This window comes from Nyctereutes procyonoides, unplaced genomic scaffold (genome assembly GCF_905146905.1).
Source record: "Nyctereutes procyonoides isolate TBG_1078 unplaced genomic scaffold, NYPRO_anot_genome, whole genome shotgun sequence".
Classification (NCBI taxonomy): Eukaryota; Metazoa; Chordata; class Mammalia; order Carnivora; family Canidae; genus Nyctereutes; species Nyctereutes procyonoides.
The window spans coordinates 8,940,396-8,953,259 of NW_026575128.1; the positions used below are offsets into that span (position 1 = coordinate 8,940,396).

The 12,864-nt window shown below is 36.2% G+C and overlaps 1 protein-coding gene across 10 annotated transcripts in view; it reads left to right on the top strand.

Moving 5' to 3' along the window:
* Positions 1–12,864, top strand: part of TUT4 (terminal uridylyl transferase 4) — a 114,431-nt gene that overhangs the window by 59,015 nt on the left and 42,552 nt on the right. For all 10 annotated transcript variants that reach the window (XM_055341731.1, XM_055341735.1, XM_055341733.1 and 7 more), the window contains 3 exons: positions 253–379; positions 9,766–9,885; positions 10,061–10,273. In XM_055341731.1, coding sequence (XP_055197706.1) covers positions 253–379; positions 9,766–9,885; positions 10,061–10,273 — 460 coding nt within the window. The remainder of the gene's footprint in view (positions 1–252; positions 380–9,765; positions 9,886–10,060; positions 10,274–12,864) is intronic.

The following is a 12,864-nucleotide window of genomic DNA, read 5'->3' on the forward strand; positions in this document are numbered from 1 at the left end:
TTGATGAATTTAAATACTAAATGAAGTTGAAATTTGTGAAGTACAAGTGAATATTTAAAAAATCTTTATATGGAACTCTAGTGATGAAATGATTTGTAGTTTTCAGTTAGCTCTCAGTTTATTAAAATTCTTATTTTTATTATGAATTCCTAGATATTAAAATATGGTTACTTAGAAAGGATAGCCATAGGATTTGGTATATTCTGGTTTTTAAGGTATAAATACAGTGAAATTTTTCTTTCCCATTCACAGTGGTTTGCTCTGTAGAGTGAGTGCTGGAAATGATATGGCATGCCTCACTACTGATTTACTTGCTGCCCTTGGCAAGATGGAACCTGTCTTTACTCCCTTGGTGTTAGCCTTTCGCTACTGGGCTAAGGTAAGTGGAACAGAGGAAAAAATACTTGTCTTTAAGGTAATTCAGACATTTCCCCCCACTGACATGTACGTAAATGTTAGTATTTGGGGATAAAATAGTTATTTGTGCCAGACAGAAGGTGATGTGAAAATAAAATGAAGTTTCATAGAGTAATTGACTTACTGTTCTCCTTTTATGTAGTATAGAAATGGTCTTACACATAGTAAATGTGGCTCAAGTTTTCACTCTTAATGTAAATTAAAGTTGTAAAATACAGTTATGCAAGTTAATACATAGGTTTGCAAGGTTTTTTTGTGAGCATCTTTTTTCCCATCTCTGTTTTAGAACATTATTCTCTTTTCTCTAAATTATTGGTAACCTGTGGCACTTTCTGATTGGGTAACTGCTAGGAATCACGTATCTTTTTCATAAGTTAGAATTAATTATTAAGGGCTGTGGTTCCTTTTGTAGTTATTTTTTTGGTATGAATGTAAGGAGGAGGAGTAAAGTAATTACCATTATTAGTCCAAATGACTAGAGAGGGTTTAGTTTTTCTGTGTATGTTCTTATCAGTATAGTATTCATCATTTGTTATACTAGGGATGAGCAAATTCTCAGTCTGATACAAAGAGGATGGATATTAAGGAGGTAGTGGTGGAATAGTAAATGAGAGCAAAAAATGCTCGAGAATTCTTTTTGGAATTTTTTGTTTGTACTCTGATAAGAGGATTGAGCTCAGAGTTGGGGCAGACCCAGCTTGGTTGGTTAAGGTAAGGAACAGCTTGAAAGATAAGGAATGATCAGAAGTCCTAAGGTTGGGGTTTCACAATTTGAGGCCTTAAAAAAATTCTAGCATATGAATATATTCTTGTAACTGATGTAATAAGATTACTGTTGACTACTTTCTGGTTGCCCTCTCTCTTAAGTACTGTATTTTTAGCATTCCAGTAATAGGAAATAGTTTTTTAGGAAAGCCTCTTGAAACTCTTTAGCCTTATCAGTCCCTTATAATCAAGTATAGGGAATATAGTCAATGGTATTATAATACTATTGGTGATAACAGATGGTAGGTATACTTGTGGTTGTGAGCATAGCATGACATACAGAGTTGTTGAATCACTTACGTTGTATACCTGAAACTAATATAATAGTGTGTTTCAATTATACTCCAATTAAAAACATTCTGAGGACCAACTGACAGATAATAAAAAAAAAAATCTCATGCAAGGGGAAAAAAGTTCCCTGGGCTTTTTTATTTTCATTTTTTATTGTATGTATAAATACAACTTGCACAAGTTGATATTTTAATATATGTATTATTGTGAAGTGATTACCAACCTGTTACCTCACATGGTTACCTTTATTGTGTGTGTGGTGAAAACTCTTGGGATATATCTTCCTAGTAAATTTTAGGTATATAGTATAGTAGTGTTACCTATAGTCATCATGCTGTACATTAGATCACCAGACCTTACTCATTTTATATCACTGAAATTTTGTATCCCTTGACCAAAATCTCTCCCATTTCCCTCTCTTCTGGTTACCATTCTAACCTCTGCTCCTATGAGTTTGACTATTTTAGATTCTACATATAAGAGAGATTATTAGCATTTGTCTTACTGTGTTTTCTTTCACTTAGCAAAATGTCCTCTTGGTCCATCCATGTTATTGCAAATGGGAGAATTCTCTTTTTTAAGGCTGAATAAAATTCCACTGTATGTGTATACCGACTTTTATCTTTATCTGTTGATAGACATTCAGGTTGTTTACACAACTTGGCAATGAGATCCCTGTGTTTTAAGAACTGTCTCGAACTGCCTGAACGTTACTCCTCTGTGAGATTCCAGTAGTGTTAACAGCATACATAAACAGTTTCTTAACAGTTAAAAAAAAGTTTCTGATTAACTTGACTTAGTCATTAGGTAGCACACTTCCTGTCCTAGTACTCTGGGTAAATGGGAATTTATTTTAGTGGAATAACTAAAGCTCTTTTTATAAGTGTTTTTTATCCTCTCATTTTTAATTGTATTCCTTTTTTTTTTTTCAAGTAAGTTCTATGCCCAATGTGGGGCTTGAACTCAGGACCCCAAGATAAGAGTCACATGTTCTTTTGACTGAGCCAACCAGAAGCCCCTATATTCTTAAATTTACCAAGGCATTAAACTTCAGTGATAATTATCTTTATTATCTAAATAAAATAAAAACAAAAATTAAAATCTAAGTATAGACTAGTCTTACATAGATGCAAAAGTCTAAATAAAATATAAATAAGTAGAATATATAGTGTATTAAAAGGTTATATGCCATGACTGTGCAGGATTTATTTCAGGAGTTTAAGAATGGTTTAATATCAGGAAGTCTGTTAACATAATTTATTATATTAACAATTTGAAGTAGAAAAAGCATGGATGCTGAAAAGGCAAGTTCTTCATGAAAACCAAGCTTTTAAGTAAACTAGTAAACGAAATTAATGATTAAGACTATTTACTACCAAAACCAGACAAAGACCCCACCAAACAGGAGAATCATAGACCAATACCCATAATGAACATGGAAAAAATTCTCACTAAGATACTAGCCAATAGGACCCAACAGTACATTAAGAGGATTATTCACCATGACCAAGTGGGATTTATCCCTGGGATGCAAGGCTGGTTCAACACTTATAAAACAGTCAACGTGGTATATCATATCAATAAGAGAAAAAAAAAAAGAACCATATTATCCTCTCAGTAGATGCAGAGAAAGCATTTTACAAAATACAGCATCCATTCCTGATCAAAACTCTTCAGAGTTCAGGGATAGAGGGAACATTCCTCAGCATCACAAAAGCCATCTATGAAAAGCCCACAGCAAAATCATTCTCTCTCTCTCTTTTTTTTTTTTTAAGATTTTTTATTTATTTATTCATAGAGATGCAGAGAGAGAGAGAGAGAGAGAGAGAAGCAGAGACACAGGCAGAGGGAGAAGCAGGCTCCATGCAGAGAGCCTGACGTGGGACTCGATTCCGGGTCTCCAGGATCACGCCCTGGGCTGCAGGCGGTGCTAAACCGCTGTGCCACCGGGGCTGCCCGCAAAATCATTCTCAATGGGGAGACACTGAGAGCATTTCTCCTAAGATTAGGACCATGACAGGGATGTCCACTCTCACCACTGCTATTCAACATAGTACTAGCCTAGCCTCAACAATCAGACAACAGAAAGAAATAAAAGTCATTCAAAGAAGAAATCAGACTCTCCCTCTTTGCAGATGACATACTGTACATAGAAAACCCAAAAGACTCCACCCCAAGATTGCTAGAATTCATAGAGCAATTCAGCAATGTGGCAGGACACAAAATCAATGCACAGAAATCAGTGGCATTACTGTACCCTGACAATGAGACTGAAGAAGGAGAAATGAAGGGATCAATCCCATTTGCAATTGCACCCAAAAGCATAAGATACCTAGAAATAAACCTGATCAAGGAGGTAAAGGATCTATACCCTAAAAACTACAGAACACTTCTGAAAGAAATTGAAGATGTAATGAGATGGAAAAACATTCCATGCTAATAGATCATTGTGAAAATGTCTATGCTACCCGGGGCATTGTACACGTTCAGTGCAATCCCTATCAAAATACCATGGACTTTCTTCAGAGAGTTGGAAAAAATAATCTTAAGATTTGTATGGAGTCAGCAAAGACTCCGAATAGCCAGAGGAATTTTGAAAAAGAAAACCCGGGGATCCCTGGGTGGCGTAGTGGTTTGGTGCCTGCCTTTGGCCCAGGGCACGATCCTGGAGACCCGGGATCGAATCCCACGTCGGGCTACCGGTGCATGGAGCCTGCTTCTCCCTCTGCCTATGTCTCTGCCTCTCTCTCTCTCTCTGTGTGTGAATATCAGAAAAAGAAAACCCATGCCCAAGGGGCATCACAATGCTGGATTTCAAGCTGTATTACAAAGCTGTGATCATCAAGTCAGTGTGGTACTGGCACAAAAAACAGATGTAGAGATCGATGGAACAGAATAGAGAACCCAGAAATGGGCCCTCAACTGTATGGTCAACTAATATTCGACAAAGCAGGAAAGACTATCCCCTGGAAAAAGGACAGTCTCTTCAATAAATCGTGTTGGGAAAATTGGGCAGCCACATGCCGAAAAATGAAACTGGATCATTCTCTTACACCAGACACAAAGATACACTCAAAATGGTTGAATGATCATTTAGCAGGAATCCATCAAAATCCTAGAGGAGAACACAGGCAACACCCTTTTTGAATTAGGCCACAGCAGCTTCTTGCAAAATACATTTATGTAGGCAAGGGAGTCAAAACCAAAAATGAACTATTGAGACTTAAGATAAAAAGCTTCTGTACAGCAAATGAAGCAGTGAAGAAAACTAAAAGACAACCTACAGAATGGGAGAAGATATTGGCAAATGACATATCAGATAAAAGGCTAGTATCCAAGATCTATAAAGAACTTATCAAATTCAACACCCACAAAACAAAAAATCCAATTATGAAATGGGCAGAAAACATGAACAGAAATTTCAGCAAAGAAGACATAGACATGGCCAACAAGCACATGAGAAAATGCTCTGCATCACTTGCCATTAGGGAAATACAGTTCAAAACCACAATGAGAGGGGATCCCTGGGTGGCTCAGCGGTTTGGCGCCTGCCTTTGGCCCAGGGCACGATCCTGGAGTCCCGGGATCCAGTCCTACATTGGGCTCCCGGCATGGAGCCTGCTTCTCCCTCTGCCTATGTCTCTGCCTCTCTCTCTCTCTCTATCATAAATAAATAAATCTTTAGAAAAAAAACACAATGAGATACCACATCACACCATTGAGAATGGTGAAAATTAATGAGACAGGAAACAACAAATGTTGGAGTGGATGTAGAGAAAGGGAAACCCTCTTGCACTGTTGGTGGGAATGTGAACTGGTGCAGCCACTCTGGAAAACTGTGTGGAGGTTCCTCAAAGAGTTAAAAATAGAAATGCCCTATGACCCAGCAATTGCACTGCTGGGGATTTACCCCAAAGATACAGATGCAGTGAAATGGCAGGACAACTGCACCCCAATGTTCATAGCAGCAATGTCACAATAGCCAAACTGCGGAAGGAGCCACGATAACCCTCGACAGATGAATGGATAAAGAAGATGTGGTCTATATATACAGGGGAATATTACTCAGCCATTAGAGAGGATGAATACCCACTATTTACATCAATGTGGATGAAACTGGAGGGTATTATGCTGAGTGAAATAAGTCAGTCGAAGGACAATCATCATATGGTTTCACTCATACGTGTAATGTAAGAAATAGTTAAAAGGATTATAAGGGAAGGGGGGCAAGTGAATGGGAAAAATTAAAGAAGAAAACAAACCATGAGAGACGAGACTCCTAACTCTGGGAAACAAACAAGGTTGTGGAAGGGGAGGTGGGTAGAAGGATGGGGTAACTGGGTGACGGGCACTGAGGTGGTGGGCACTTGGCGTGATGAGCACTGGGTGTTATACTATATGTTGGCAAATTGAACTGAAATAAAAACAAATGTAAAAAAAGACCATTTACTAAAAAAAAAAACCATCATTTTAAATGGTGAATGACTCAAGCTATATGTGTTAGAATTAGGAATATTACAGAGACGTTCACCAGTAATGTTGTACCTTGTTTTGGGAGATTTAAAAAATGCGATAAGAAAATGAAATGAAACCATGTAAATATTGGAAAAACAGTAGCATTTTATTAGTGGTATAATTGTACCTATAAAACTTTAGTAAAAACTATTGGGATTAATAAAAGAATTTGTAAAAAAAGTAAAAGAATTTATAAGATGACTAATTACAATATAAACATAGGTTTTAGTAGGTTTTCTCTGTCATAAAAATAACCTGGTAGAGTGAAAATCGAAAAATACTACTTAGTGATAGTACCACAAATTATAAAATAAATAAATTTAATTAAAAAGATACAAGAAGGGCAGCCCGGGTGGTGCAGTGGTTTAGCGCTGCCTGCGGCCCGGGGTGTGATCCTGGAGACCCGGAATCGAGTCCCATGTCGGGCTTTCTGCATGGAGCCTGCTTCTCCCTCTGCCTGTGTCTCTGCCTCTCTCGCCCTCTCTGAATGAATAAATAAATATTTAAAAAAAAGGTACAAGAAGAAAATTACATTATTGAAAGGTATAAAAACGAAATCTGAACAAATTCATTTATTCAGCAAACATTTGTTAAATGCTTCCTTGTGCCAGATACTGTTCTAAGTGCTTGAAATATCTAACAAGATATATAGAGTCCTGCTCTCATGAAGCTTACATGTTTGTGGAAGAATCAGCCAATAAACAAAATATAAGTAATATAATATCTGATAGATTTTAGTGGTATAAAAATGAGATGATGTAATAAGAGAGTGACATTATACCAGATGGTTAGGGAAGGTCTCTTTGAGGAAGTGATATATATTTTTTTAATTTTTTTATTTATTTATGATAGTCACAGAGAGAGAGAGAGAGAGGCAGAGACACAGGCAGAGGGAGAAGCAGGCTCCATGCACCGGGAGCCCGACGTGAGATTCGATCCCGGGTCTCCAGGATCGCGCCCTGGGCGAAAGGCAGGCGCTAAACTGCTGCGCCATCCAGGGATTCCGAGGAAGTGATATTTAAACTCAGACTAGCAGTAACCAGCCATTTAAAAGACTAAGAGAATAGTATCCAACAAATACCTAGTACAGTTCTCCTAAGGTACAAGAGAGCTTGTGAGGAAAAGAAAGGAAGGCAGGAGTGCCTGGAATGAAGTGAGAGAGAGAATGTTTCTGTGGTAAGGAATTTGGATTTTAATTGTGGTGAGAAAGCAGTTTTTTTTTTTTTTTTAAAGATTTATTTTATTTATTCTTTCATGATAGACATAGAGAGGCAGAGACACAGGCAGAGGGAGAAGCAAGGCTCCATGCTGGAAGCCCGACGCGGGACTCGATCCCAGGACTCCAGGATCACTCCCTGGGCCAAAGGCGGGCGCCAAACTGCTGAGCCATCCAGGGATCCCAGTTTTGGTTTTTTTTTTTTTTTTAAGATTTTATTTATTTATTCATGAGAAACACAGAGAGAAAGGCGCAGAGACACAGGCAGAAGGAGAAGCCAGCTTCATTCAGGGAGCCCGATGTGGGACTCGATCCCAGGACCTGGTATCACACGCTGGGCCAAAGGCAAATGCTCAACCACTGAGCCACCCAGGGGTCCCTTGTTATGAGAGTTTAGTGGAAGTAATTGATGAGAACTCCAAAACTTTTAGAAAATGCAAAGTTACAGTGTTCTTAGATAGGGAGATGCTACCCCTAAAATGTTAAATCTTCCTAATTTAATTTTCAAGTGTACAGTAATCTCAATTAGAATTACCAAGAGCTTAAAAAAATTTGATGGAATGATCTTGAAATTACTGTGGACGAATGTTTGAGAATAGTCAAAAGAATTCAGAAAGAGAACACTAGTGAAGGAGACTGAATTTACTACTATAAAATTGCTTGAGTCAAGCATATGTCATTGGCATAGGAATAGACAAATAGATCTGTGGAATAGAACAAAAGGCCCAGAAATTGTAATGTATGAAAAATAAATAAAATTGTAATGTATGAAAAATAAAAGATTTCATTTCAGTGATAAAACAATGGTTTATTTACTAAATGGTGCTGTCACAGCTGTATATTTTTTAAAAATATAATTGTTTTATTTAAATTAAATTAGTTAACATATAGTATATTATTAGTTTCAGAGGTAGAGTTCAGTGAACAACGGTACATTTCTTGAAGAAAATGTTAGATCCTTAGGACACTTAAATGCAAAATAAATTCTACTTAAATGAAAAATAAAAATTTTAGAAGAAAATTTTAGAGGATGTGTATGTAACTTATGGTTTGGAGAAACCTTTTTACCATGTTAGGAAACCTAGAAGCTGTATAGAGCATAAGCATATTTAAATATATATATATATGTATATACACACACACACACATTAATTTTGTATGATAAAAGGTTCTTTAAATAATGTCAAAATAAAAATAGATTGGGAAAAGTAACATTGTTCAAGTGCATATATCAGATTTAAAAGGTTATTAACTGTAATGTAAATTGATATGCAGTGTATGCAAATAGAAAAAATTGGCAAATAATTCAATAGGCAGTTCAGAAAAAAGCAAATCTAAATGTTAGTAAACATGAAAATTGTATAATCTCTTATTGAAGAAATGCAAATTGAAGTTATTAGATAATTATATTTCATACATCCCTTTTTTTTTAAGTGGTAATACTTTGGAAAGTGTGTACATTCATGCTACTAGTGTAAAAGAAGAATTTTTTCGTGATTTTGGCAAACAATTAGATATTAGATATATTACACATTTTTACTTATTAGACATATCACATTTTTAGATATTAGATATTATATCTAATATTAGATACTAGATATATCACACATTTTTACTTATTTTTTTTAAAGGTTTATTTATTTATTAGTGAGAGTACGAGTATGTGCAAGGGTAGGGAGAGGCAGGGGGAGAGGGAGAGAGAAACCCAAATAGGCTCTGCGCTAAGCATGGATGCCAACATGGGGCTTGATTCCATGACCCTGAGACCATGACCTGAACTGAAACCAAGGGACAGAAACTTCGACTATGTCACCCAGGCATCCCTCTATCACACATTTTTGAAATCCATCAAACACATTCTTGGGAATATAGCTCATATTAAATAATCACCAGTAATAAGGATAAAACAGCATTGCTTAAAGTGGCAAAAATTGGGTGAATGCTCTGGGTGGGGAGACTTGTTGAGTAGCCATCCAGATCATAGACTATAAGCATTTAAAAGATGTGTTGGGGGGAAAATATATAAATAAATAAAAGAATGTGTTAGATTTGTAGTAATTGACTTAGAGGAACTTTGTTGGTGCATTGTTAAGGAGAAGAATAATATGCAGAGAGATGTCTATAATATGATTTTGGAAAACAATGACAAAATCTTTTCTGCATTTATATAGAAAATAAAAATATATAGGAATACATTTGTATATGGTTATTATAGAAAAAGGCATGAAAGAGTATATAGATGATCGTTAACACTGAGTCAGAAGTAGAAGATAAAATCTTTTAACAACGTGTACACAGTAAAAGTAAAAGCACTAAGTTTGATATTCCATTTAACTAAAATACATATGTGACTTTATATGCAATAAAGAAATGAATGGAAAGATTGTCATCAGTGTGTTAATAGTTATTTCACAGTGGTGAGGTTTCAGGTCATTCCTTATAATTTTTGTTTCTTAAACGTTTTGCATGATTACAATAGGACAAAAACAGCTACTTATATTAGGAGGGGAACAAAGAAGATTAAAGCTAATGGCAGTACTTTCTCCCCCTTTGTTTTGCAGTTATGCTATATTGACTCCCAAACTGATGGTGGAATCCCTTCTTACTGTTTTGCTTTAATGGTGATGTTTTTTCTACAACAAAGAAAACCCCCTCTTCTTCCTTGCTTACTTGGAAGTTGGGTAAGCATGAATTTGTGATATGTATGTGCATGTATATATGTAGTTCGTTCTTACAAAGTGCTTTGTTCAAACGTTTTAAGCTAGAATTCTGGTTTGTTTGTTTGTCCATCTTTTTGTTTGTTTTTGTTTTTTTAATAATTTTTCCACTACCAATTTGGAATGCCTTTTTATGTAGATTGAAGGCTTTGACCCAAAAAGAATGGATGACTTTCAGCTGAAGGGCATAGTAGAAGAGAAGTTTGTGAAGTGGGAATATAATTCAAGTAGTGCAACTGAGAAAAACTCAATTGCTGAGGAAAACAAAGCTAAGGCAGACCAACCAAAAGATGATACCAAGAAGACAGAAACAGACAACCAAAGTAATGCCATGAAGGAAAAACATGGCAAAGTAAGCTTTTTTTTTGTTTTTGTTTTTGGCTTTTCTTTCTGTAGAATTTGTGATGCCTTCAATTGAAGCTCTTTACTAGTAGATTGACTGACTTTGCATAAGCCTCTTGGCCTCATTTTCCTCATCTATAAAAGTGAGGGGTTGATCTGGTTTAGTTTTTCAGTACTGAGATTACTTAATGAATTTATACCTCATTTTGGAAGATGTGTTTTGCTTGATTCATGTCATGGTAATTCTTTACTTCTTTTTCATTTAGACTAGGAAAATTTCCTTCAGGAGTTGGGTTGTGATCGAAACTTTAGCATATGGGAATTGTGTTGCCAGATTGGTGGAAAAATAAAGGCCCTTTCCTCCTTTAGGGGGTGGCTTGCTTATTTAATCATTCAACATTCATTTATTAAGGACCTGCTATGTGCCAGACATATCTTGAGGGCCAGGGGACCAAAGATAAATATCCATGGATTGTGTCCTCTAGAAGAATATAGTCTTCTGGAATAGATACATATTACAGAAATGAAAGCATTACTGAAATGATTGCTCTAGCTATATTGAATTATATGTAGTTGCCTGAATATACAACTCTCCCACTTTTCTAGACTTCTTTCTACTCTCAAACGACCAATAGATAGTAATTTTGCTTATTACTTTGGTAAGACAACTGTGAAGAAATCCAAAAAGAACTTCTACACATTCCCACCACCACCTGCTACTGTCTGCACTCACATAGTCTGCCTTGATACGTGCTTTTGTAAAGGAACTTCCCAAGTTGCTATCTAATTTTCTCCATTTGTGTATTTAATTCTATCCCTTCTTGTTTATTCTAGAACACTGCTCTAGCAGTTCTTCTCTTTGCTCTAAATTAGCAATTTTTCATTCTTTATTAAATCAAACCTGCTTTTATCTCTCCCATTTTAAATAAAAAACATGAACATCATTTCCCTTCCCAGTTAGCTATTCCTTTGCACCTTTTTGCAGTGGAACTTCTTGAAAGAATTGTCTGTATTCATTATTTCCAATTTGTTTCCTCTTAACTCATTGTAATCAAACTCAGGCTTTGACCCTCATCAACCTACCAAAACTTATATTGTCATCTTCCACTTTTTTTAAAAAAAGATTTTATTTATTTATTCATGAGAGAGAGGGGCAGAGACACAGGCAGAGGGAGGAGCAGGCTCCATGCAGGGAACCCGATGTGGGACTCGATCCCGGGTCTCCAGGATCAGGCCCTGGACTGAAGGTGACGCTAAACCGCTGAGCCACCAGGGCTGCCCCACATTGTTAAATCCAGTTGTTGCTTCTCAATTTTTATATTTTTGACATATTAGCAATATTTGCCAGTTGATTATTTTCTTCTCTGAAAAATTTCTTGACTTTCAATATAGCATACCATGGCTGGTCATTTCTTCTCACTCTCCTATGCTGATTGGTTTCTCCTTCTCTCTTTGGTCTCTTAATGTTGGCATGCTCCAGGGCTCAGTCCTTGATCCCCTCCCCTTTCTTCTGTATCTACACTCCCTTGGTGATCTTACTCAGTTGCATGGGTTTTGCATACCATTTGTATGGTACTCCCAAATTTAAATCTTCAACCAAACCACACTCTTGAATTCTCTAGTACTCCCAAATTTAAATCTTCAACCAAACCACACTCTTGAATTCTCTAGTTGTATCTCCAACTATCTATTTAATGTCTCTGCTTAGATGTCTAATAGATGTCTTTAACTTAACATGCCTAAAACTGGACTCCTGGTCTTCCTCTTGCTCCACATAATAGTGTTCACTTCTAATTTGATGGCATTTCATCCTTTCAGTTGCTCAGTTAGAAGCCTTGGAATCATTCTTTACTTTTTTCTTATACCTTATATCATGTCTGTCAGGAAATCCTGTCATTTTTACTTCAAAGTATATTTAAAATTTGAACACTTCTCACTGCCTCCACTGTTAATATGTAGTCCTAGCCACCATCATGTTTGACTTGGATTGCTACCATAGCCTCATAATGAGTTTCCTCTGACTACCATTGTTCCTACACAGTTGACCCTCGAAATACATGAATTTGAACTGTGCAGGTCCACTTATGTGGATTTTTTTTCAATATAGTATAGTACTGTAAATGTATTTTTCTCTTCCTTACAATTTTCTTAATATTTTCTTTTCTCTAGTTTTATTGTGAGAATATAGTATATAATAAATATATAAAATATGTCTTAATTGGCTATTTATGTTATCAGTAAGCCTTTTGGTCAACAGCATGCTATTAGTGGTTACGTTTTGAGGGAGTCAAAAGTTATATGTAGATTTTGACCCCCATGTTGTTTAAGGGTCAACTTACAGTCTGTTCTCAGCACAGCAATCAGAATGGTTCTTTGAAAACTTAAGTCATATCACGTTCCTCCTCTTCTCCACACTCAAAACACTTCAGTTGCTTCTTATTTAATTTAGAATAAAAGCTGAGGATTTCTTACTGAGTAGCTCTTTTTTCTTCTCTTCTTTCCCTTTCTCTACCACACTAGCTTTCGTGGTTTTCTTTTTAAAGCTAGTCAAACTTCTCTGCAATGTGTTTGCTCATCTGTTCCCTATTCCTCTTCTTCAAA